Here is a 27401-nt window from a genome sequence, read left to right as displayed (position 1 = left end):
ACGTCATTTAACCTCTCTGAGTTCTAGGATAATAAATGGAACCTATTGCAAGGGGGTGTTATGAGGATCAAGGAGAGAACACAGGTAGAATCTCTAGCACATAGTAGGTGCTCAGTTAAGTGGTGGGTATTATTATTATTATTATTGATGGTTAAAATATGGTCTGTAAGCCAATGAGAAGTGAGAAGAAGATGAATGGTGATCAAATAGAATTGAATCACACAGGTTTAATCTGCAGACTAGACCATCTCACCATCAAGGATTCTTCATTATTTGCTCCATATATTCCTATTGTTATTCATTTGTTCATCCATCCATTCACTCATTCATCCAATAGGTATTTATTGAGCACTTCTTTTGTTAGGCTCTAGATATACATTAGAAGTAAATGACTGTCCCTATTTTCTGGGAGTTGACATCTTCCCCCAATGGGAGGAACAGACACATAGCTAGTTGGCAACAGAGCTTGGGAGTTACCCACCTGGGCGTTGGACCAGACAATCTGGGTCTGATTTCCAGCTCTATCACTTACTGCTCTATGACTTTAGACGAATTATTTAACCTGTATAGTCCCACCATCTATAAAATGACTTGACAACTGTTCCTGCCAGTTTAGAGGATTAAATGAGTTGATACAAAGTAAAGCACTTTGTCCAGTGCCTGGCACATGGTATACACTAGTAAATGTTAGCCATTTTTATTTCCAGGCAATTATGCCACTGTGCGGTCAATGTTATCACAGGTGAATTCTGAGAGAAGGGAGGAACTACCAGATCTAAACATACTTGTCTGTCTAGCAAAATACATACATTAAATAATAATGGATCCCTCTGTATTATTAAAATTTTTTTTTTTTGGTATTTATTTGGCTGCGTCAGGTCTTAATTGCGGCACACGGGATTTTCGTTGTGGCATGCAGAATCTTTTGTTGCAGTGTGCGGGCTTCTCTCTAGTTGTGGCGCTCAGGCTCCAGAGTGCGCGGGCTCAAGTTGCCCTGCAGCCCGTGGGATCTTAGTTCCCTGACCAGGGATCGAACCCGTGTCCCCTGCATCGGAAGGTGGATTCTTAACCACTGGACCACTAGGGAAGTCCCAATCCCTCTACATTATTAATCACCAGTTAATATAGAACTGGAATAAGAACTGCTAGTCAGCATGAGATAAACAATGTGATATAATTTCTGTGCAAAGCAAAGAAACTTCACATTTTAGTCTTGGGACATTATCTAGTATGAATGGGACAGTTCTGTTAGGCTTTGAAAATATTGGAAATTTCTGCCCTGGATCTCCAGGAATACCTTCATGGACTGAATTCTAAGTTCCAGGGACCTGTCTTCCCCAGGATGGAAACTACTGATCTAGGAAAAAAAGGAAGGAAAGGAGAGAAGGAGAAGAGGAAGTAGACATTTACAGAGCAACTACCATATATATATGTTAGGGGTTAGGTGCTTTATCTCTTTAGCCTTGCTGATGTGCCATAAGGCTGGTCTACTATCCCCATTTTAGAGATAAGTGAACAAGGGCTCGAAGAGGTTAAATAATGTGTTCCCTGGTGGTCCAGTGGTTAAGACTTCACCTTCCAGTGCAGGGGGTGTGGGTTCGATCCCTAGCTGGGGAGCTAAGATCCCACATGCCTCATGGCCAAAACATAAAACAGAAGCAATATTGTAACAAATTCAAAAAAGACTTTAAAAATGGTCCACATCAAAAAAAAAAAAAAAAAAAAAAAGTGTTCTGGGTCAACAACTAATCTGTGCCAGAATTCCAGGTCTTCTGATTCTATGCCTGGACCTCTTCCCTGGACATCAACCTGCCTCTCATGAGAGTATGAGAGAGAAGTCATCCTTCTGTTTGTGGTACTCTCCCATATGTTTCTCAGTTGGGAGAGGGATTGGGGCAAAGACCAATTGCAGCGATGATCCCTGATTACCGTCTTCCCACTCCAGATCCTAGAAGGGGAGCTCCGCTTTTTTTTTTTTTTTTTTTTTTTTTGCCATGCTGTGTGATCTTAGTTCCCTGACTAGGGATTGAACCTGGGCCCTCGGCAGTGAGAGTGTGGAGTCCTAACCTTTGGACTGCCAGGGAATTCCCTCATTGTCTGCTTTCTGCGTCAGCTAAAATTTCATTTTACACCTAATCACCACTTTGGGTTCAAAGCTACTGCCTGACACTGACATGTTGTAGATGTAGTATGACTATTCCTGTATGTCTCTATCTATTGATGAGGATCCTGTTCTTGCAGTATTACAAGCTAGTACCAAAAGGGGATAATCAGTGAGAGAGGGACCAGGCTGGGGGATTGTGGCTGAGGATATAATGGTGTCTGTCCCTGGTGGACTCTTCCTGGGGAACTCTTAGTGAGGAAGCCAGCATCCAGGTTGGGACTTTCCAAGTCTCCATGTGCCTGTGGGGAGACAGGGCCCCTGGGGTAGCAGCCCCTTGAGTCTTGTCCTTCCCCCACCACCTGCACTGAAGTTATCTATTACTGAAAGTCAGAGAAGTATGGTGCCATAACCCTACTCTTTGGTCCCTTTCTGCCCTTGAGGATCTGGGTTCTAGAGAGAGAGAACCCCAACACTCCTGTGTACTATCAGCTGATTGCCACGTTGGGACACCTGGTCTGATAGCTATGCCTGCACTAGCTAGAAACCACAGGATAGAATTTTGACATGGAATTTATCCAGGAAAATTTGGTTTATCTACTCTGTGCCTACTGTCCACCTTCTGGGTTCTTGTGAGGAGTAAAATGAAATAATAAATGAGAAAGTGCCTAGTAAACTTTAAAATGCAGCAAACTTATTATTGTCATTAGTATTATAGAATCGTGAGGCTGGAAATGACTGTAAAGATCATCTAGTCTAGTTCCCCAGATGTAGCAGGAATCCTTCTATACCGCCTCTGACCAATTGTTAGCCAGCTTTTTTTTTTTGTTTTTTTGTTAGCCAGCTTTAATTGTACACTTGCAGTGACAGGGATCTCATTCCCTGAAAGGTAGCCCCTTCTCTCTGGTCAACTCTGAGAAAAAGTTCTTCTTTAGTACCCACTGACCTCCAGGATTTAAGGACAGTCTTCACAGCCCAAGTCATTTTTTTTTTTCTTTTACCCCCAGAGTACTTTTGCCTGATATTTCCATCAGAGAATAATTTTCAGATTCTTCATTCCCTGGGACTCTGCCCACGCCAGCCGGCAGCGTATAATGGTGCCCAGAACAAACACAGCTAGCACTGCTGATGTGACCTAATCAGGGCAAAGTGCAGGACAGGCATCACCTCCTGTAATTTACACACTGTGACTCTTTTTTTTCTTTTTTTCCAATGGTGAATTCTACCAAGAGTCTCTGTGGCTCTATTAATGAAGCACGGAATGAGTGCTTTTCAGCAGTTGCATCGAATTTGCTCGTTTTAAGTTTGTAAGTGGCAAATATTCCCAAATCTTTCTCACCTAAACGACATCAGCTTCCCAGATTTACAGTTAGTTTAAATGGACCCAGGTTAAGAAATATGATATTGTCAGCACCATAGAAGATAGGCTTTTAGGTACTATCCTTTATGCCATGCACTTCCCTCCCTGGTTCAGGAATCACTGTCATGGCTTCTGTGACAGTGGTTCTCTTTCCATCTTTACAGTTTACCAACTATGTATGCATGAGGTTTAGTTTTGCCTGTTTTGGAACTTCATATAAATGGAATCATGCTGTATGTATTATTTTATAATTTACTTTTTCTCAAAGTTATGTTTGTGAGGTTCATCTCCATTGAATACGTAGCTGTAGTTTGTTCATTATTATTGCTGTAGCATATTCCATTGTACGAATATTTTAAAATTTATTTATCTATTCTGTTGATGAACACTTGGGTTATTTATTTATTGTATTATAAACTATGCCACCTTAGATATTCTTGTGTCTCCTATGGCACATGTACAATGTAATTGATAAGCAATCATTACATGTGTTTAAATCTTATCTCCCAATTTCTTTCAAAATATAAGAATCATGTCTTTTACACTTAATAAAGGCTTTGAGCACACACTAATTTTCTTTAAAACATATGCCTAGGGGGTGGAATTCCTGGGTCTTAGAGTTTACCTAAAAATATGAAAATGTACATAACCCCTGCGTGCTCCTATGTGATTTCCAAATTGCTTTTTCAACCACCTCCTTTGCATGGGGAGCTCTACGTGTTTAGATCTACGTGTTTAGATCAGCAACCTGAGCCTTTCTGAGTGACCTTGATCTTGAGGGCATGGCTTCAAGTCCCAGATTATCAATGGCAATAAACATGCCTCTTGCTCACTAGGAGGAGCCCCTTTTGTGGAGGGCATCAGCATCTGCTATCTTTATGGTTCCTGCCTTGTGTTGGTCATCACCAGAGAGAGGGTGCACTGGGCTGTCCTATCCTGGACAAAGGTCTCCATGTTCAGCATGGATCTGCTTATCCAGGAAAGTCATTTAATGGGGGATTGGGGAAGCCACCCTGCTTGCTCTATAAAAGGCATACCAGCCATTCGAATATATTAACTGCTTAAAAAACTCAAGTCTGTATATAGGTCCTTCCCTAATGTTAGCAGGGTTTGGGGCAAAAGTACAAACAGATGCAACACGTCTACCTAAATTATTTAAAATTATAAATCACTCCAACTGTTAATCTTAATATATTCTATTCTATCTTGACAAATATGCATCTTTAATGACATGGAAGACCAGGTTCAAATTTAGAATTCCTGGACTCCTCAGGTTTATGCATTTGAATGAGGTGCTGGTGGGAGCCCTGGCCCTGGGCCACCTGCCATCTTTTTCCATCTCTCTCTCCTGCACTAGGGATCTGTGTACACAGAAGCTCAAATGTCCAAGTGATGTGCCCCCTGCCCCAAACACAGCTGCCCCTTAGCCACTTCTAGGGATCCACAGACTCTGCCTTAGAGAAGATGGACCTGGGAAGAGCCCAGCCATTTGCGGAGGGAATTCTGGGGTCACAAGTTCCCAGAACTTGGTCCTGAAGGAGAGACACAGACACCATGTGGGCATGTCCCCTAGAACCTGTGGAAGGAATGTGGACAGAGCTGGGGTAGAGGTGCGCCTCTAATGTATGGTGCCTATGCACAGGTGTAAGGGCGGTATTGTCTGCCTATCTCCCCTCTCCCCTCACGGGTGCAGGAACTGTGTCTGGCAGTATCCCCAGCACCTATCACGGTACCTGGATCTTAAAAGTCACATCCTATATAGGTGCTTAATGGAAAGGACGTCAGACACAGTTCCGCACACTTCACTTCATTTAAACTTTTAATAGCCATTATTGCAGACGAAGGCTGTGAGGTTCAAAGAGGTTAAATGACTCGCCCAAGGTCACACAGCTACAACAGACAGTGGCTGGATTTGCCAGCCACTACTAGCCTACTCTCTCGCCCTTCTTTTCATTAGTATTCTTTCTTTGCCTCTGTGCTGGGGCGGAGGGCCCGGAGCGGCCCCTGCACAAGGCCGGGCCTTCCCCGCCGCCACTCTCCTTCTCTTCCCTCTCCCCCTCCTTCCCTATTCAGCCTCCCCCTCCCCCACCCCACCCTACCCGCCGCGCTCCCACAGCCCGCTCCGCTCCTCCTTCAGCCTCCCCCTCGCGCCGCGCTCCCCAACCCCTCGCGAAGCCCCGCCCCTTCCCTCAGGGGGACGTCACGTGCCGCCCCATCCCCCCGCGCCTGCGCGCTGCTTATTTCCCGCTGTCAGGATGAGGAGGCGGAGGTCGGCGCTCGGGTCCGTCTCTGCCCGCGGCTGTGGCGGCGCCGGCGGCTCCAGCCTTAGCGGTTCCTCCCTGGGCGGCGGCGGCGGCGGCTCGGTCGACGCCTCCTCCGCCAGCTGAGCCTGTGGGAGCCCGGGACGCCGCTTCCCCGCCCATCCCCGCTCCCCGAGGCCGGCCGCCCGGCCATGGCGCAGCCGGGCCCGGCTCCTCAGCCTGACGGTGAGTCGCCCACCATGGCAGGCGCGGCGGGCGCGGCCTTCCCGGCGCCGGCGTCGCGGGGAGACCTCTGGGCGGCGGGAAGGGCGCGCGCAGGCCCCGGGGGTGACCCTGCCGGGCGGAGGCGGGAGCGCGCGGGTTCCGGCGCCGGCTGCGCGCGAGGGCGGTGCGGGGGCCTGGGCGGCCGTCGCTGGGGAGGGGGCGGGAGGTGCCGGCTTTAGCCCTGGCTGGGGTGGGGGTGGAGGGAGGGGCGTGAGGGGGCTGCTGGGGACCAGGCAGAAGCTGGGGAGCGTGGAGAGGGAGCTGCTGTGGGTAGCGGTGGGGCCGGCACGTGGGTTCTGCCCGTGGGGAGGATGGAAATCAGGAACATGTGCTATATTCGTTAAAGAAAAAAAAAATTGCTTAGGTAGTGGTGATGTGCCCTCCCCACGCCCCGCCCCCCATCCATGCCACTGAGCGCTTTGAGCTCCGTTTTGTGGCGTGAAACTGGTTGGGATCAGTAGCTGGATTTAGTAGCGTTCCTTGAGAGGCATTGTGGCTTAATGGTAAGTGCTGGGGCCTGGGCGTCTGCAGGACCTGGAGCCTTCACTAACAAGCACTATGCAGGTTTCTTAGCCTTTTTGAACTTGAGTATTCTCATGAAAAGAGGTTAATTCGAGCCTTTATATTTTACTTAGAAAGGAGGCAACATGTATTATGTAAACCGGTTAGTATTATTAAGGCGTTTTTTGGAAATAATGAGGAGAATGGTGAAGTCGAGGAAGCGTGTCTTTTATAGCACTTATATCCAAGGAAGGAAAAAGAGCCCCATCCTAATTAGTCCCAGGTGGTTGTCAGTCCTTCATGACCTTTTGGGAAATTGGCTTAAGCTCTGCTTCGGAGATTGACCACGTGGTTCCAGGTTTTACTACCTGGAGTTATGTTTGGAAAGACTGTGCCTGGTCCTTGGCAAGGTACTGCTGTATCTGGGCGAGAGAGTTCTTTCAGGTGTATTTCTGTAATCAGCGTGTGTGCTTAGAATCTTGTGTGAGTGGAATGTCGGGATTTGGTGCTGGGCCCATGGTAGGTCCTTAAAAACCTGCCTTTGCCTAGGATTGTCTCTTAAAATAATCTTTCATGAAGACCTTACTCTCTTTTGTTGCCTTTGAGGAACCTGAAACAATGTTATCAGATTTTAATGCTAGCTGCTTTCTTGGAAGTGTGTTCCAAAGCCTTTTTGCCTCTAGTTTTAGGTTTTGTTAGTTGCCTAAGGAGACATGTCTGGTACCCACATCTGGAGTTGTGTAAGAATCTGGTTGCTGTTTCTGTTTCAGTAGAACAGAAGGGAGGCATTTCTGGTGGACTGTTAGAGGAAACAGGGATGTTTTCAGGCTACATTTTAATCCTCACCTTTTGCATTTGGTGTCAGGGAAGAAAACTTCCCGTTTCCACAAACACCTCTTTGTTTTTGCAGACAGAGGCAGAATAGAGAGAGCCCCAGTGGCTTCTGGTTCTGATCTGGAGGGGTAGGTATGCTTAGCTGGCAGCTGCCTTCTCTTGAGTTGCATGGAAACAAACGTCTAGGACGGCTCAGGTGACATGACAGTCTGGAATCAAAATTCCCTGCCTCTTTCTAGATGTGAAATGGTCTTCCTTGTAAATAGGCAGAAGTGACTAAGCACTTGAAAGAGGCTAGGAAAAATTAGCTTTAGGAAATCTTGTATTCTTAGTACAGGTTTATTCCCTGTTTTTCAAATCCTGTGACCGTGGGATGAGATTTAGTTTGCATAGATTGCAGTATTTATTTTCAGTTAATGTAGTAAATGAGCAGCCACAGCTACTGTTTACAGAAGGAGAGAGAATTCGGTGTATTTGAACGCTTTGTATCAGTGTCTTAGAAGTTCATCTTGGGGATTTAATTTTTCTCTTTGGCTGAACTTAACATATATCACTTCTTAACACTTTAGCTTTAAGCATGCTTGAATTTCCTAGCCCTGCTGATATCAAAAAAAAACAAAAACAAAAAAACCAAACAGTTGCAGAATTCTTTTGAGTTAAACTGGCAGTAAAAGATAACTTTACTTTTTGACTTTAATCTAGCTTTTATCCCATTTTATTTATTTATTTGGCTGCACTGCGTGGCTTGTGTGCTCTTAGTTCCCTGACCAGGGATTGAACCCAGGCCCTCGGCAGTTAGAGCGCAGAGTCCTAACCACTGGACCTCCAGGGAATTCCCAGGTATCCCATTTTAGAGGCAGTTTTATTTTACGTTGACATTGTTTTCTTTTCCTTCTTTGACATAGGTTTAGTTTTCATGGAGATATCGTAGATTAAGAAAAGAATTCATTTGTGTGTAAATCGACAGGGTAAAACGTAATAATTTTCTTTTAATTCTCTTTAATTTTTTCTTTTGTAAGTTTTTCGAAAACTATTTTTTTGATCATGCATCTTAGTTTACTCGTTCAGAACAAAGGTAACTTTAATAGTCAAAAAAATTTCAGCTTATTATTTCATTTTACCTTGATAATTCAAAGACTATATAGAATGTAAAATTTTTAAAATTTTAATATTTTTAAATCTAAGTTAAACTCTATCTTAGAAGCATTTGCTCTGATTTTACTTCATTTCTTTTTTATTTAAAAACACTGTATTTTAAAATCCTTCCATTAAAAAAGTATGGCTATTAAGAAGTGTGTCTCCTCCCATCTCCCAAAGGAAACCAGTATTAAGTTTTCTATCCTTCTTGACTTTTTTCTATAGTTAACACAGACATGCTACCTTTTTCCCCTGAAATGGACATGCTTTACATACATAGGTCTGCAACTTGTCTATTTTGCTTATAAGTGTTAGCTATAATTATCATATACTTGTAAATGGTTATGTGGCCATATAATGTGCTATAGACACTGCATGCATTATTTCAGGAAATCTTCTTATCAGTGAGGTGGGTACTATTATAATATTGTTCCTGTTTTATTGATGAGGAAACTGAAGCACAGAGAAGTTGAAAGTGCCTAGAGTTACATAGCTAGAAGTGAGGGGAGCCAGGATTCAAATCCAGGTCACCTGATGCCAGAGCCCTCGATCTGTTTACTAGATCGTGGACTACTTTCCAGTTCAATGTTATAGATCTACCTCATTCTTGTTAAAGAATGTTCTGTCATACGCATGTACCACACGTGATTTATTTGCCTATATCTTTATTGATGTTTTAATTTTTTCATTATAAGCAGTTCTGTAATAAATATTCTTGTACATATTTTTCAGGTACTTTTGCTTTTACTTCTGTAAGACTGTGAATTAAAGGGCATGAGCTCTGAGTGAATTAAATTTTAATAACCATTGCTAGCTTACTCTCAAAAAGTATCAATTTACATACCTGCCAATAGTATATGAGAGGGTGGATTTCCTCTACACTTTTACAAACCCTGGATAATGTCAGTTGTTTTAAGTTTGTATCTTGTGATAGACAAAAAAAAAAAAAAAGGTATTCTTCAGTTAACAAATGTTTGTGTGCCCAGTCTAGACCAAGCCTTATGCTAGGCCCTAGGAAATAAAATGACGAAGAAACCCAAACCCAGTCCCTGTTCCTAGGTGGTGAATCAGAAGGCCGTTAATTAGATAATCCCACAGACAAGTACAAAACTGCTCAACAAATATGAGCGTGTACTACTGGCCAGGCACAATTCTAGATATTTGAAATACATCAGTGGACAACACAGATAATAAATAACCCTGCCCTAGTGTGGGAGAAACAGATATTAAACAACAAACATAAGCAAAACTTATGGATTGTTAGGTGATAAGTGCTATGGAGAAAAGAAAAAATAGAGCAGGGTAAAAGGAATGGGGATAGGCTGGTTTTAAATAGGGTGGTCAGAGTAGCCTTATTGCATAGATGACATTTGACCAGAGACTTGAAGGTGATAGAAGAGGTAATATGAGGATATCTGGAGGAAGAGTGTTCCAGACATAGGGATCAATTCTTGCGAATGCCTTAGGGAAGGAATGTGTGTGGCATGTTTGAGGGATGGCATGGAGGTCAGTGTGGCTAGAATGAAATTATTGGGGCAGTGGGTGGAAGGAGGTGGGAGAGGAAGGGAGAAGAGAGTAGTAGAATATGAGGTGAAAGGTAATGGGGTGGTGGCAGGTCTTCTGGGCTCTAGAAGCATTGCAAAGATTGGCTTTCACTATGGGGAATCATTAAAAATGTTTTGAGCAGAGGAGTGATGTGATCTGACATAACATTTAAAAAAAAAAAAAAAAACACTCTGGTTGGTAGATTGGCAGTAGAGTAAAGGAAGGCAAGGGAGGCATTAATCCAGGAAAAAGATGATGAGGCTGAGACCAGGGTGCATTGGTGGAGGTTATATTTCGAAGGCATGGCCAACAGTATTTAGATTAGGTATGGGATGCAAAAGAGAGAGGTAGTCGAGGATCATTAGGAGGTTTTTGGGCTGAGCAGCTGTGAGAGGTACACAATGCTGTAATTGAAGAATTTGACCCATTTAGTTAGTCCAGGAAAGGTTTCTGAGGAAGTGGTCCTAGAGCTGAGATCCAGTGGATGAGCAGGAGTCCCTTTTTGGAAGAAGCAGGATGAGTAAGATGACTGAAGAAAGGTCAGTGTGCCTGGGTAGAGATGATGAGAGGGTCAAATAGGTATAGGCTGGCCTGAGTGGGCTTTACTGTTAGAGCTCTAAGGGAAGCCACTGAACGGTTTTAAGTAGGTAAAATGATGGCTTTTTAATTTGTACTTTCCTGATAGTAATTATATATATTTATTTTTTCTTTTGTTGTGCAGAAAGCTTTAATTTTTATGTAGACCTGATCATTTTTTAAAAAAACATTTATTTTTATTTGGTTGTTCCAGGTCTTAGTTGTGGCATGTGGGCTCCTTAGTTGCAGCTCGTGGGCTCCTTAGTTGCGGCATGCATGCGGGATCTAGTTCCTTAGCCAGGGATTGAACCCGGGCCCCCTGCATTGGGAGCATGGAGTCTTAACCAGTGCGCCACCAGGGAAGTCCTTTGACCATTTTAAAAAATTAATGGTTTCTGGGTTTCTTAGGAAGACCTCTTTTTATTAAGAAAACAAAAAACAACCAAAAAAAAACCCAACAACAACGAAAACATCTCATTTTCACCACTTTCATAGCTTCATCTCTTATATTTAGTACTTTAGACCATCTGGAATTTATTTTTAAATTTAACAGGTAAAGTTTAATATAAAGAATTATTAACTAAACAGGAGATTACCTAAGAGAAAAAAAAAAACCCTAAAGAATACAGGAATAGTAGATACAGGGAGCAGCTACTGCCTCAAGGCTAAGGCAGAGCACCTAGGGAAGGAACAAATCTTCAAGAGGCTGCTCCCAGAACTGAAATCCAGACTTTGTTGGAGAGGGTACAGCTGTGGCCCTCTGAAGGGCAGTGATCATTGAGGGACCACGTCTGTAGAACTTCCTGGAAAGCTGCTTTCTGGCTTGCTGGGGGAAGCTGCCTGCATCTGGAATTTATTTTTGATGTGATATAGTGTTCTAACTTTATTTTTCTTCCAAGTGGATAAAGCCAATTTTTTTTAAAAAAATATTTATTTTATTTATTTATTTTTGGCCGTGTTGGGTCTTCGTTGCTGCGCACGGGCTTTCTCTAGTTGAGGCGAGTGGGGGCTACTCTTCGTTGCGGTGCGCGGGCTCCTCGTTGCGGTGGCTTCTCGTTGTGGAAAACGGGCTCTAGGCACTCCGGCTTCAGTAGTTGTGGCTCGCGGGCTCTAGAGCGCAGGCTCAGTAGTTGTGCTGCACGGGCGTAGTTGCTCCGCGGCATGTGGGATCTTCCCGGATCAGAGCTCGAACCCGTGTCCCCTGCATTGGCAGGTGGATTCTTAGCCACTGTGCCACCAGGGAAGCCCAAGCCAATTGTTTTAATACCATTTATTCAATAATCCATATATTTGGTTTGTTTATTATTACTTGATAAATCTCCCAACTACTAAACTTGATCAGAAACACAAAAGCCCTGAGCTTACCCCACAGTCTGACTAACACAGTCTCTAACACAGACTGACACAGTCTGCCCCAGCACACAGTAGCCTGGGATTGTGTAATAATCCTTTAATTTGTATGTCTTACCTGACTACCTGTGGATGGAACTGCCTTTGACTCTTAAGGGCTCTGATTTCTAAAATATCTTGAGTACATCATATACTAGGTTTTTATTCAGTGAAATTTCATGTGCTCTTTTTGTATAATCAGTCATTACATTGAGTTTAGTCTTCATAGGAATATTTAGTAAACAATTCTGTTTATTTTTGTGTAGGACAGCTGTGCCAGGTAATGCGGAAGGGCTGTGGAAATGAACGAGATATAGTTCTGATTTCAGGAATTTTATGATCTAGTGGAGGGAATGGGCTTTAGGCACACTAATGTGAAATGTGGAGGCGCCTAGTGACAGTAGATAGTTCTCTGTTGGATCACAGGGGAAACTTACTACAAGTAGAACAGGGAGAGCTATGAAGGAAGGTGCCTTTGTTCAGTTTTCTCATTAGATACTTGAATCTCTTCCAAGTGGTAGACTAATTTCTGTTTGAATGCCTCTGGAGAGAGAAGGAACTCACGACATCCTAGCTTTGACTAGTTCTAATGTTTTGGTTATCCTTTAATTAAGTGGAAATTTGCCTCACCATTACTTTTACTCACTGCAGATGTATTTAACCTATAGAGAGTAGTAGATATAGAGACATATCCCTGAAAAGAATCTTAAAGACTATCTTCCCTCATTTTAGAGATCAGGAAGTTAAGGACTAAAGAAGCAGAAGTGACGTGCATTGTAGCAGAGCCAACAGTAGAATTTAGTAGTAGAGTGGGGTTGTCACCTGTCTTCTGGTTACTGCTTCTGTTTATGTAGAATGAACTTTCTCTAGCTGCATCATTATGACATTGCTAAAAAGGAATCATAGAATGGATGTAACTTGATTACAGTCAGAACGCATGAGACTTTTTCTTTTTTTTTTTAATATTTATTTACTTATTTGGCTGCGCTGGGTGTTCGTTGTGGCATCTTGGTTGCCGCATGCGGGATTTTTTAGTTGTGGCATGTGGGCTCTTAGTTGCGGCATGCGGGATCCAATTCCATGACCAGTGATCGAACCCGGGCCCCCTGCATTGGGAGCCTGGAGTCTTAACCACTGGACCACCAGGGAAGTCCTGAGACTTCCTTGATAATTATTTATTTTTCAATAATTGTAGATGCTGGAGGAACTGCCCCTGAGAAGGGAGAACCTGAAGTTATCAAGGAGAAAATAAATATGGACTAGATCTCTGAGGAATTAAGAGCAGATAAGATGCATCAAGAGCTTGAGTGTCAGGAGGAGAGACAGGGATCTCATCCTCCAAAACAGAAGGGAAAAAGGAAAGGATGTGTGAGAAAGAAAGGTAGAGAAAACTCTTGAGGTAGAAGAGAAACTGACTAAATATAAGTGTAGTCTCCATTCATTTATTCAACATATATGATTTGAGTATGAACTACGAACAGGGTAGACAAGGTGCCTGTCCTCATGGAAGTTGTTGTTTTGCAACCTTTATTACAGATGAGATTGTTTATACTTGGCTGGGTTCCTCATCTTAAGCACAGAACACAGAAAATAATTTGGCTATGCTCCCAGTTATCCTAAAGGTGATATAACCAGTACCATTTTAGATGCACAGGAGAGAAGTTAATTCATTATGTACATTGAATACCTTGGGCATTAGGATTTAACTCTGTCATGGAACCTGGGTTGAGAAAGGCTGTTAGAATAATAAGTACAGGGTATGATTGGGTCCTTATTGTGGGAAGTCCAATGGGGTGTGGGTGGGGGTGGGGGAACCATGATGTGGGTTACTATTCCATTGGTTAAGTGTATGAAAAATCAATACAAACTTGATAGTTACCATTTAGTCCCAAATTGATGTCTACTTGATTGCCTTCTCTAAGCTCCTGCTATATTTATTATTTATAAATAAACTGCTGCTGCCCACCTGGCCTCCCCCCCTCCCCCATCTAGATATTATATTCTCAGCTTTCTTAGCTACTATGGAATAGAGTCTGCCTGACACTACTTCTGTCTTTCATTTTATTGTGAACCTAGTAAGCCTCAGTAGACAGTTACAGAAGGGCCATTAACAGGTTAGATCCATCTCTATTGCAAAATTTGTTCTGCATTTACTCCTGACAGATGAAATCCAGTCTTCCTAGAACATGGCCACTTTTTGTGGTAACTGTATTAGTAAATTCTTAACTTTGTTGGGCTGAAATCACTTCCCTACAACTTCTACACCATGGTTCTGGCCTCGGGAATGAGTCAAAATTAGTCTATTTTCTCTTCCACACAAAGGGTCTTCAGATACTTAAAGAGCTTGCTTCCATCTTGGCAGTTCCTCATGTGAGGATTCTGTACCCTCTCCATTCTTTGCAGCTTCTTTTGCTTGGCTAGCCAGATGTCCTAATACCATGTAGTTTGCTAGTGCTCTTCCTAAAATGGTGTCCCTAATATTAGTGGAATATTCCAGACATGGAATCTATGTGACTTGTGCAACAAACAGCAAAGATTTTTTGATCAAAACTCTCAACTCTTTTTGATGTATGCTAACGTTCCCTCAAATTTGTTTGATTTCTCTGTATCATATGAGTTCATAATAAAATGGAAGCTGTGATTTATTGAGGTGTTCTGTGCCTTGCACTGTGTTGTGTTTTTTTTAAAATTAGAGTAGTTTTATTTTCATAGCAAAATTGAACAGAAAGTACAGAGAGTTTTCTTATACCCCCTCCCTGTCAGACTCCCTGACCATCAACATTCCACACCAGTGTGGTACATTTTTAAACAATCGATGAACCTGCACATCATTATCATCCAAAGTCCATCACTTACATTAGTGTTCACTCTTGGTGTTGTACATTCTGTGGGTTTGGACAAACATGCAATGCATCTATCCATTGACCGTTGTAATATTATATAGAACAGTTTCACTGCCTTAGAAATGCCGTGTTCTACCTCCTCATCCCTCTTTTCCCCTGAATGCTTGGTAAACACTGATCTTTTTACTGTCTCCATGGTTTCTCCCTTTTACAGAATGTTATATAGTTGGAATCATACAGTTATGTAGCCTTTTTCATATTGGCTTCTTTCACTTAGTAATATACATTTAAGGTTTCTTCATGTCTTTTTGTGGCTTGGTAGCCCAATTCTTTTTTTAGCACTGATTAATATTTCATTGTCTAGATGTACCAGTTATTCAGTTATTGAAGGACTTCATGATTGCTTCCAAGTTTTAGCAGTTATGAATAAATTACTATAATGCAGATTTCTGTGTGGATCTAAGTTTTCCACTCATTTGGCTAAATATTAAGGAGTGTGATTGCTGAATTATATGGTAAGAGTATGTTGAAGTGGCTGTACCATTTTGCATTCCCACCAGCCACAAATGAGCATTCCTGTTGTTCCACTTTTTCCAGCATTTGGCAAGTGTCTGTGTTTTGGATTTTAGCCATTCTAGTAGATGTGTAGTGGTATCTCATTGTTTTAATTTGCAGTTCCCTAAAGACAGATGATGTTGAGGTTATTCACTATCTGTATATCTTCTTTTGTGAGGTGTCTGTTCAGAACTTTTGCTTAACTTTTAATGAGGTTGTTAATTTTCTTATTGTTTAGTTTTAAGAGTGCATTGTGTATTTTGGATAACTGGACTTTATCAGATATGTCTTTTGCAAGTATTTTCTCCAAATCTGTGGCTTGTCTTTGCCCTTGACAGTGTTTTTCACAAACAGAAGTTTTAAATTTAATGAAATCCAACTTATAATTATTTCTTTCATAGATCATGCCTTTGGTGCAGTATCTAAAAAGTCATTGCCATAACCCAAGGTCATCTAGATTTTCTACTATGTTTCACTCTAGGAGTTTCATAGTTTTGCATTTTACATTTAGGTCTGTGACTCATTTTGAGTTATTTTTTTTGTAAAGGGTGTAAAGTCTGTAGCTAGATTTTTTTCTTTCATTTTTGCATGTGGATATCCAGTTGTTCCAGCACCATCATTTGTTGAAAAGACTGTCCTTTCTCCATTGAATTGCCTGTCCTTCTTTGTCACAGATCAGTCTGCTATATTCGTGGATCTATTCCTAGGCTCACCATTCTGTTCCATTTATATATTTGTGTATTCTTTCATAGATGTGATTTTAAATTTCTTAATTAAAAGATTTTTTTGTGTCAAAAATAACAAATGTTTGTTAAAAATTTATAAATGTATAATATGAAGGGAAAAGTCCATATAAGCTCATAAGCTCACCCCTCAGAGATAAACACTGATAAGGGTCTGGTAGGTATTTTTCTGGTTTTTTAAAAAGAAATGTGTATTCTGATGATTTAAAAGTGGAATCCTGCTATATACGCTCTTCTCAACCTTCCTTTTTCTTTATTTGTTTTTAATATAGATAATGTCATCATTTTTGAAATAGATCATTTTTGTGGCTGTATAATACAGATACACTATAATTTTTTAAAGTAAGTCCCCATTGATGAATATTTGTGCCGTTATTATAAAACTTCAGCTAATATCCTTGTACCTGTCTTCACAGGCTCATGTGAGTGTTTTTGTGTTATAAGTTCCTTGAACCAAAATTACTGAGTCAAAGAATATGAACGTTTAAAAATTTAATGGCAGGACTTCTCTGGTGGTCCAGTGGCTAAGACTCCCCTCTCCCAATGTAGGGGGTCTGGCTTCGATCCCTGCTCAGGGAACTAGATCCTGCGTGCATGCCTCAACCAAGAGTCCAAATGCCATAACTAAAGATCTCGTGTGCTGCAACTAAGACCCGGCGCAGCCAAAATAAATAAGTAAACACTTAAAAATTTAATGGCAAATGTCAAATTCTTTTTCAGAAAGGTTGGACAATTTACAGGCTCACCATCAGGGTATAAGAGAACTTATAGCTCCTTAATTTAAGAAATTATTTGCATATGGGGAAGTTGACCTCTTTATCATGTGTGTAGCAAATGTAGCAAAAATTTCCCCCATTTTGTTTTTTAATTTTGAGATGTTTTGGCATATGGGTTTTATCAGTTTTTTCCTTAATGGCTTCTAGGTTTCCTTCTACCTCTTTGTCTGTGTTACCTTCTAGTATTTACTTTTAAATGTTTGATCACTTTGGAATTTATTTTGATGTAAAGGCTGAGATAGGAATCTAGCTTTTACTCCTGTTTATTTTCAAATGGCTAGCCAGATAATATTGCACCATGTAGTGTTTAATCCATTTTTCTCAATTGATTTTGAAATGCCACCATTTATTATATGCTAAATATCCAGGAATACCTGAGTCCGTTTCTGAATAGTATTGTGTTTGATTGATTTATCTGTTCTGGTGTTATACCCATAGTTAAAATGACTTTTTTCCCTACTTTCTAATGTTTTAGTATTTTAAAGAGCCAGGAACCCTTCATTATTTATTTTCTAGAATTTTCCTGAACTATTCTTAGGTATTTACTCATTCAGATAAAATTTGGAATGATCACATTAAGTCTGCCCACCATGCTCCCCTCTACTGCCCCCCTCCCCCCCCGCCCCCCAAAAAAAGACCTTAAAAAAACCCTCATTGATTTAGTTATAAACTAAGGAGAAAGGTGTATCTTTTTTTTTTTTTTTTTGCGGGCCTTTCACTGTTGTGGCCTCTCCCATTGCGGAGCACAGGCTCCGGACGCGCAGGCTCAGCGGCCATGGCTCACGGGCCCAGCCGCTCTGCGGCATGTGGGATCTTCCCGGCCCGGGGCATGAACCCGTATCCCCTGCATCGGCAGGCGGACTCTCAACCACCGCGCCACCAGGGAAGCCCATAGAAAGGTGTATCTTTAACAAGCATCTTTAGAGTGCCATAAAGCACTTTAAGTGCATTAATTATTTAATCCTCTGAATTCTTTAAGGTTGGTATTATCCGTATTTCACAATGAGGAAATGAAAGTTTAGTAAATTGCTCAGGATCCAGGTTCCCATGACTTTTTTTTACTATTTAAATTCCACCCACTATCTCTCAGGTTAGTTTTATTTAAGTAAATTCTCAGATCATTAAAAAAGGGGCAAAGTTAAAACAAAAACCCAAGTTGTGTGTGTGTGCTTTTTAAACCATAAAGTACAAAGAAAGTATAAAGAAAACTGGACTTATAATTCTATCCTTTGGAATATTTTGTCATTTTAGTGTATTTCTGGCCATGTTTTATATCAACAAATAAAATTTTTAACCAGCTGATCATATTGCACATGTGGTTTTGTATTCTGCTATTTTTATTTTAATTATGATGTAAAATATTTCTGTGTTGTAAGCTTTTCAAAAAACGTTGGTTTTAAAAGTCTAATTTATCATATATTTGTTATACATTAAGTTATAAAAATAACTTAATTATTTTCCTATTACTGCCTATTTGATTATTTGTAAGATCTTGCTGTTAGTAAATAATTCTACAGGAGACATCTTTGGACATTAGTCTTTGATGTCATCTTTGATTATTTCCCAGAGAGTTCTGGGTCAAAAAATATGAGGTTTTGATATATTTATATATTGCTAAATTGCTTTCCAGATATCTCGTTCTAGTTTACATTTCTGCCATTAGTGCTGATGTCTTTTAGTGTCACCTCACCCTTGTTAACATTAAGTATAGACTTAATTATTACCAATAGCATAGGCAAAGTGGTATCTTATTGCTGTTTTAAGTTTCTAAATGCAACCTATAACAGCAATAAGATACCATTTTGGTGGGTGTGATTAGGCTTTAAAAAATGTATTGACCATTTGTTTTCTTTGTGCATTGCCTCTTCATGTCCTTTGCCATTTTCTTATTAATTTATAAATATCTTTATTTCATGGACATTGGCCTTTGTCTTTTATTTGTTACAGATATTGTCCAAGTTTATTCTTTCTATTGCTAATGCATGGTATAGAGAAGCCTAAGAATTCTTTTGAACAAACTTGATAATGCTTTGATACCTTCAAAGACCTGCTTTATCTCAGTATCAATTAGATATCCACTTATACTTGCTTCGTTTTTTGTTTTTTTCTGAAATTGTTGGCCTTTTTTTTTTTTTTTCCAATATCATTTGAATTTTTAAGTTGTTTCTGTATGAGCTGTTTGTCAGGTTAGGACTTCCACATCTTTTATTAAGTCGTTAATTTTCTGTAAGCAGTTATTTTATAATTTTAGATAAAATTAATACTACCTATTGTAAACAATTTAGAAAATGCAGAAAAGCATAAAAAAATTACTCAAAGATAATATCCATTCACTTATTGATATGTTATCTTTCCAGGGTTTTTATATTTATTTTTTATTTTTTGGGTTGCATTGGGTCTTAGCTGCAGCATGCGGGATCTTCGTTGAGGTATGCGGGATCTTTCGTTGCAGTGTGCAGGCTTCTCTAGTTGTGGTGTGTGGGTTTTCTCTTCTCTAGTTGTGCGTGGCCTCCAGAGCATGTGGGCTCTGTAGTTTGTGGCACGTGGGCTCTCTAGCGAAGGTGTGTGAGCTCAGTAGTTGTGGCGCGTGAGCTTAGTTGCCCCACGGTGTGTGGGATCCTAGCTCCCTGACCAGGGATTGAACCCGCGTCCCCTGCATTGGAAGGTGGATTCTTTACCACTGGGCCACCAGGGAAGTCACTATATGTATATTAAAATATATGAAAAAAATGCTTTTAAAAGTTTAATGAAAATTCTAATATTTTTATAGGGTGTTGTTTCCACTTAAATTAAGTAATAAATGTTATTGTTAATGACTGCATAGTAATCCATTGTATGGATTCCATAACATGATTAACTAGGTCTCTCTTGGTATATATTTAAATTTTTTTTCCCATTGCAGTTAACACTGTAGTAAACATCCTGCTACATATATCTCTAAATATTTATGCAAATACTTATCTTAATAACCTTTGAAACAACTAATAAGGATTTATGTACATTAAAATTTTGATACTTGTGATATATATACATTTTGATGTATTCTTTTATATCAGGAATACCTCTCATAGCAATTGGAAATCCAATCCCTAGTGGCTTAAACAAGTAAAGGGTTTTTTTGTGTGTAGCAAGTTTAGAAGTAAAGCATTCCAAGGTTGGTTCAGTTGTTCAAGGATGTCCAAGTTCCTTCTATTTTTTTTCTTTCTTTTTTAAAAATATTTATTTATTTGGCTGCGCTGGGTCTTAGTTGCAGCATGCGGGATCTTTAGTTGTGGCACACGGGATCTTTAGTTTGTGGCATGCGGATCTAGTTCCCTGACCAGGGCTCAAACCTGGGCGCCCTGCATTGGGAGCACAGAGTCTTAACTGCTGGATCACCAGGGAAGTCCTCCTTCTATTTTCTGTTTTCCTCCAATGTGAGCCTGTTTGCTCACATCTTTATTATTTTTTACTTGCAGATTCACTTCTGATTTCCTCTTGGGAGTATTTATTCCTTTAAATCTTTTAGTGTTTTTTTTTTCTTTTTTCTTTTAGTATTTTCTTAGTTCTCTTTGTTGGGTTTTCTGTTTTAGGCACATGGATCATCCATATATTGGGCATTCTTTGTTTCTCATAGCTGTTTCCTTTTTCATTGCTTTACTTTTTTTCCTTTACTTTGTAATTCATTGAGATTATTTCAGGTCTTTTTGATCTCTAACAGAATTGATTAATGGATTTCCTAATGTTGGGACAGATTTTGTACACCTGAGGTAAACTCAGCTTGTTTGTGATGGATTGTTCTAGTATGTATCTAGGTTAGGTTTGCTAATGTTTTAACTTTTTTTTTTTGCAAAATTACGTTCATAACTGAGATTCGCCTATAGTTTTACATTTTGGTACTACCTTGGGTTTTGGTGCCTTGATTATACTAGTCTAGTAAAATAAATTCGGAAACATTCCATCTTTTATTATGCTGAAGACAGTTTAAATAGCATAGGATATATTTATTCCTTGTAGATTTGATAGAATTTGTTACGGTCTCTTTCGAAAAGATTTCATCTTGAAACTTGTATAGATACCTCATAATTTGGGGGGTCATTTTTCTGTTGTTAGACATTTGCTTTTTTTGACGTTTTGGAATTCTGATGCTTTAAAGAAGTCAACATTCTTGCAATTAAATCTTTTTTTTTTTTTGGCTGTGTTGGGTCTTCGTTGCTGCACGTGGGCTTTCTCTAGTTGCGGTGAGCAGGGGCTACTCTTTCATTGAGGTGCACAGGTTTCTCATTTGCGGTGCTTTCTCTTGTTGCGGAGCATGGGCTCTGGGGGTGTGAGGTTCAGTAGTTGCAGCACGTGGGCTCAGTAGTTGTGGCATGCGGGCTTAGTTGCTCTGTGGCATGTGGGATCTTCCTGGACCAGGGATCAATCCTGTGTCCCCTGCACTGGCAGGCGGATTCTTAACCACAGCGCCACCAGGGAGTTCCTGCAATTAGATCTTCATGCATACTCATCATTATTACTTCTTTAGGATATATTTTTGGCAGTGAAATTGCTTGGTTGAAAAGTATACAGAATTTTAAGACTTTTGCTGTCGATTACTGCATAGTTATCTGTCTTGAAACATACCCTGGATTTGTTTTAATCAGGTATGGTAAGGGGACAGAATTTTAGGATTAGAAGGGACTTTTTTTTAAAATTGAAGTATAGTTGATTTACAGTGTTGTGTCAATTTCTGCTGTACAGCAAAGTGATTCATATATATATATTCTTTTTCATATTCTTTTCCCATTACGGTTTTTTAAAAAATATTTATTTATTTATTTGGTTGCATTGGGTCTTAGTTGTGATAGGCGGGCTCTTTAGTTGTGGCTCGCCAGCTCCTTAGTTGCCACACGTGGGCTCCTTAGTTGTGGCTCACGGGCTCCTTAGCTGTGGCATGCGAACTCTTAGTTGTGGCATGCGTATGGGATCTAGTTCCCTGACCAGGGATCAAACCCGGGCCCCTGCATTGGGAGCACAGAGTCTTAACCATTGTGCCACCAGGGAAGTCCTCCATTATGGTTTATCACAGGATATTGAATATAGTTCCTTGTACTCTACAGTGGGACCTTGTTGTTTATCAGTTCTATATATGATAGTTTGCATCTGCTAACCCCAAACTCCCAATCCATGCATCTCCCACCCTGCTTCCCCTTGGCAACCACAAGTCTGTTCTCTGTGTCTGTGAGTCTGTTTTTGTTTCATAGGTAAGTTCATTTGTGTCATGTTTTAGTTTCCATGTGTAAGTGATATCATATGGTATTTGTCTTTCTCTTTCTGACTTAACTTCACTTAGCATGATAATCTATAGTTGCATCCATGTTGCTGCAAATAGCATTATTTTATTTTTGTTAATGGCTGAGTAGTATTCCATTGTATATGTACCACATCTTGGTCCATTCATCTCTTGATGGACATTTAGGTTGTTTCCATGCTTTGGCTATTGTGAAAAGTGCTGCTATGAACATAGGGGTGTATGTATTTTTTTGAATTTTAGTTTTGTCCGGATATATGCCCAGGAGTGGGATTGCTGGATCATATGGAAGCTTTGTTTTTATTTAATTAATTAATTTATCTATTTTATTTTTGGGTCTTTGTTGCTGCATGTGGGCTTTCTTTAGTGGCGGTGAGTGGGCTTCTCATTGCAGTGGCTTGTTGCGGAGCATAGGCTCTAGGCTCACAGCCTTCGGTAGTTGTGGCTCGTGGGCTCTAGAGTGCAGTCTCAGTAGTTGTGGCACATGGGCTTAGTTGCTCCATGGCATGTGGGATCTTCCTGGACCAGGGCTTGAACCCATGACCCCTGCATTGGTGGGCGGATTCTTAACCACTGCGCCACCAGGGAAGCCCCTGATGTTTTTAGTTTTTTGAGGAACCTCCATACTGTTTTCCATAGTGGCCTCACCAACTTACATTCCCACCAACAGTAGGAGGGTTCCCTTTTCTCCACACCCTCTCTAGCATTTGTTATTTGTGGACTTTTTAATGATGGCTATTCTGACCAGTGTGAGGTGGTACCTCATTGTAGGTTTGATTTGTGTTTCTCTAATAATTAGTGATGTTGAGCATCTTTTCATGTGCCTTTTGGCCATCTGTATGTCTTCTTTGGAGAAATAACTATTTAGTTCTTTTGCCCATTTTTCGATTGGGTTGTTCGTTTTTTGTTATTGAGTTGTATGAGCTGTTTGTATATTTTGGAAACTAAGCCCTTGTCAGTTGTATCGTTTGCAAATATTTACTCCCATTCCATAGGTTGTCTTTTCGTATTGTTTATGGTTTCCTTTTGGAAGGGACTTTTTACCTGTCTTCTGGTGTTTCACTTTGTATCTGAAGTTCTCAACCCTTCCTATCAGTTTATAACAGATTTCTTACCTTTGTCACTATTGACATTTTGCGCTGTATTATTCTTTGTTGTGTATGACTGTCCTGTACATTGTAGGATGTTAAATAAGCAGCATCTTTGGCCCCTACCCACTAGATGCCAGTACCCTTACCTATGCACCCCCCCCCCACCCCACCCCTGGTTGTGACAACCAAAAATGTCTCCAGACATTGTCAAATATCCTCTGGGAAGCAAAATCACCTCCAGTTGAGAACCACTGGTTTATAACAAAATGCTTTAGAATGCACTGTTACCATTCTGATAAAGTTATACAAATGACTTAAAAAAAACAAACCCTAACAGTATAATGCCTTTAGTGTGAAGGAAAATAACTTATAATTAAGTATATATATTTCAACATGTAAATTAATGTGTGACTAAATAAAAGAGCCACCCCTAGAAGGTGGTATTACACTTGTTTATAAGTCCTATATTAATCACTATTAAATACTTATAGTCACAGGGAAATCTTTCTAGGCCATGGCAGGTCAGTGTTTGAACCCAGCTCTGCCACTTCCTAGCGGTGCAACAATAGGCATTTTACTTAATTTCTCAGAATGTTTTCTCACCTATAACTGGGGATGGTATGCTTACTTTATGGTTTGTTTTGAAAGTTTAATGAGCCAGTGTATAAAATAACTTGCCTAAGAGCTATATGTAAATTATATAATCCTTGCTACAACCCTAGAAGGTAGTACTATTCTAGTCCCCATTTTTACAGGTAGAGAGAAGGAACCAGTTTATAAGTGGCAGAGCTGGGATTCAAACATTAATTCCAGAGCCTGTGCTTTCAACTATTATGCTGTACGGCTTCCCATATAATACCTGATGAATAGGGGATACTTAACTGTTAGTTCCTGTTATTTAATTCTTTTTTCTAGCTTTGAGAGACACCCCCTCACCCTCCTCCCCATGTCATTAACATCAGCGCTCTCTCCTGGAAATTTTTTTACCTACTGATTTCTCATTTCCCCTTCAGGGACATATAATTAATCTTCTTCATCCACACTTAGGATAACTATTTATCAAAATTCTGATGCCTTTCTATGTATGACTTTGATATTTCTGAAAGGCTCATAAATAATGCATTCAACTTCCCTTATAAATAAAATATAATGCTTGTCTTTTTATTATTTATTTATGAAGAACTTCTTTTCTGATAAATAACTTCTAATATCAGCTGTGTGGTTATATTGTAGCCTTTTTATAACACAAGTGTAGGGAGATAAGAAATTACATCTACATTTTAGGTTTTCCATGTTACAATGAAGGACAGTATGTACATAGGGAATTTGATTTGTTTTACAGTATAATCATATATGGTTCCAAGAGGTATCATATGTTGTGTTAGGCTTGACTTGTTCCTATGTAAACGATAAAAAAAAAAAAATCTTCAAAAAAAAATCTTCAGAATATTCTGAGCAAATTTTCATTTTATATTAAAGGAATTTGGTAACCAGAAGTAATTAAATTTTTAATTAATAGTTCTCCACTGTGAATTGTATGTGTGAATATGTATAATGCCCCTTTATATGGAATGGTGGAGGGATGGTTTTATGGGCACATTATTTTTCAGCTGATTTAGACTTAAGCCCTCAAACACAGAAATGGTAAGACTTTAAAAAAAAAAAAGCAAACTTAGTCTTTTATATGGAATTTTTTAAACACTTGAAAAGTAAAGAGTTTAGTATGTAGACCCACCACCCTCTCTCTGTGTATCATGATTATCAATGCATGGCGGGTCTTGTTTCACCTATAGCCCTCCCCACCTTCCCTCCTGGATTTTTTGTTGTTGTTGTTTTTTTGTTTTTTAATTAATTAATTTATTATGGCTGCATTGGGTCTTCGTTGCTGCACGTGGGCTTTCTCTAGTTGGTTGAGCAGGGGCTACTCTTCGTTGCAGTGCACGGGCTTTAGGTGTGCAGGCTTCAGTAGTTGTGGCTTGCGGGCTCCAGTAGTTGTGGCTTACAGGCTTAGCTGCTCTGTGGCATGTGGGATCTTCCCGGACCAGGGATTGAACACGGGTTCCCTCCATTGCAGTGGTTAAGAATCTGCCTGCCAATGGAGGGGACCTGTGTTCAATCCCTGGTCCGGGAAGATCTGTGGCACGTGGGACACGGGTCCCCTCCATTGGCAGGCAGATTCTTAACCACTGCACCACCAGGGAGGTCCCCCCTCCTGGATTTTTTAATAGCAAAACTCAGACATTAGATGATTTCATTTGGAAACATTTTAGTATATATGTAAACATAAAATGCAATACTACTATATCACCTAAAAACAGTAACTAATTCTTTAGTGTTTCTGAATATCTAGTCAGTGTTGAAATTTCCTCAGTTGTCTCAACTTAAAAAAAAAAATTGTTCAAATCAGGATCCAAAATAAAAGCTATCCTTAAGATTGGTTGGTGTGTCCTGTCTGTTTTTTTCCCTTACAATTTGTCTGTTGAAGAAATCCACCCTGTAGATTGTTCACACCTGGAATTTCCTAATTGCATCCATGTTGTGTTGGTCTCCATATTCTTGTGCCTTCTGTGTTTCCTCTAAATTGGTAGTTTGATCTAAAGTAGTGATTAGGTCCAGGTTTTTGTTTGTTTGAAATACGGTTTTATGTGTTATATTTTTTGGTGGTGGTTTTGTTGTGCTTTTTAAAAGAGTATTTCAAAGTGGTAGCGTGTACCTCTATCAGGAGGCTCATAATGTCTGGTTGTCTCTTTGAGATGTTAGGACTGTTGATCGTTGCCTAGATTTCTCCATTCATTAGGATTTGTAAAATAGCAAGTTATTAGCTGGAATAGTTCTGTAAAGAAAAATTCTCCGTGTATATTTTGCTACCTTATGGTGTAGGAAATGGAGAATAAATGCTTACTACTTTTCTCTTTGGTTACCAGTTTTCAAAATAATGACTTGGTTGCCTAGAACCCTTCAAAGGTAACTAATCAGGGTTTTTTTTTTCCTTCGTATATCATCAAGAACACATGGATTTAAATAATGTATATGTTTTGGGCTTCCCTGGTGGCGCAGTGGTTGAGAGTCCGCCTGCCGATGCAGGGGACACGGGTTCGTGCCCCGGTCCGGGAAGATCCCACATGCCACGGAGCGGCTGGGCCCGTGAGCCATGGCCGCTGAACCTGCGCGTCCGGAGCCTGTGCTCCGCAACGGGAGAGGCCACAGCAGTGAGAGGCCCGCGTACAGCAAAAAAAAAAAAAAAGTATATGTTTTACTTCATTGTAGTTACTGATTATATTAGTTTACTATGGCTGCTCCAACAAATTACCATAACTGGGTGGCTTAAAACAACAGAAGTTTATTCTCTCACAGTTGAGGAGGCCAGACGTCCAGAATCAGAATCACTGGGCTGAAATCAAGTGTCAGCAGGTCTGTACTCCTTCCAGAGGTTCTAGGGGAGCATCTGTTCCTTGCCTCTTCCTGCTTCTGGTGGCTGCTGGCATTCCTTGGCTTCCTCACTCCAGTTTCTGCTTCTGTTATCACATTACATAGTCCTCTTTGTGTCTGCTGAGGAACTCCTGTTTCTTATAAGGGTAGATATGATTGCATTTATGGCTCACTGGATAGTCCAGGGTAAACTACTCTTTTCAAGATCCTTAACTTAATTATATCTTTTACCGTATAACGTAATATTTATACGTTTGGTGATTAGGAAATTAATACATCTGAGGGGAAGGGTTGGTTCAACCTACCACACTGATGCTCAGATTATCTCATCTTTGGCCATTAAATCCTTTAAGTCGACTCCTTTGTTACAAAGGGAAGTCCTTTGATAAAACCCCAGTAGGTGCCAAGATGTTCCAGGTTTATCTTGTATATTTCCTGCGCCAGGCCGGGAATCAGAGTTTTTCCAAGGAACCCTGGTTACTTTTTGTGGGAAACAGTGTTTAGAGACCACATTCTAGGTGCTAGGGGCATAGCATGTATTTTTCTTAGCAATTTTTCTGAAATAAATTACGCTTTTACTTTGTTTTCTTAAACAGAGTACACTGGATATCACTGAATCTTTTATCAATGACTTAGTATGAACATTAGTTTTGGGACCAAGCTATATACTGGTGACTTCCCCAAGTGCTGCTGAATTTTTAAAAATTAGGTTTGTTTGCTTTTACTT

At 40.3% G+C, this 27401-nt stretch overlaps 1 protein-coding gene across 5 annotated transcripts in view; it reads left to right on the top strand.

The window, feature by feature from the left end:
• The first annotated feature begins 5703 nt into the window (after positions 1 to 5703).
• Positions 5704 to 27401, top strand: part of RABEP1 (rabaptin, RAB GTPase binding effector protein 1) — a 104099-nt gene continuing 82401 nt past the window's right edge. For 3 of the 5 annotated variants that reach the window (XR_003438018.1, XR_003438017.1, XM_027130793.1), the window contains exon 1: positions 5704 to 5947. Coding sequence is in view for 3 of the 5 variants with exons in the window: in XM_027130793.1 (XP_026986594.1) it covers positions 5914 to 5947 (34 nt within the window). In the remaining 2 variants the exon portion in view is untranslated. The remainder of the gene's footprint in view (positions 5948 to 27401) is intronic. The other 2 variants (XM_027130794.1, XM_027130795.1) reach the window with 2 other exon arrangements.

Source organism: Aethalodelphis obliquidens, unplaced genomic scaffold (genome assembly GCF_003676395.1).
Source record: "Aethalodelphis obliquidens isolate GAN/ISIS:26980383/991018 unplaced genomic scaffold, ASM367639v1 scaffold38, whole genome shotgun sequence".
NCBI lineage: Eukaryota > Metazoa > Chordata > Mammalia > Artiodactyla > Delphinidae > Aethalodelphis > Aethalodelphis obliquidens.
Note: the sequence above shows the minus strand (reverse complement) of the source record. Positions and strands in the feature narration are given on the sequence as shown.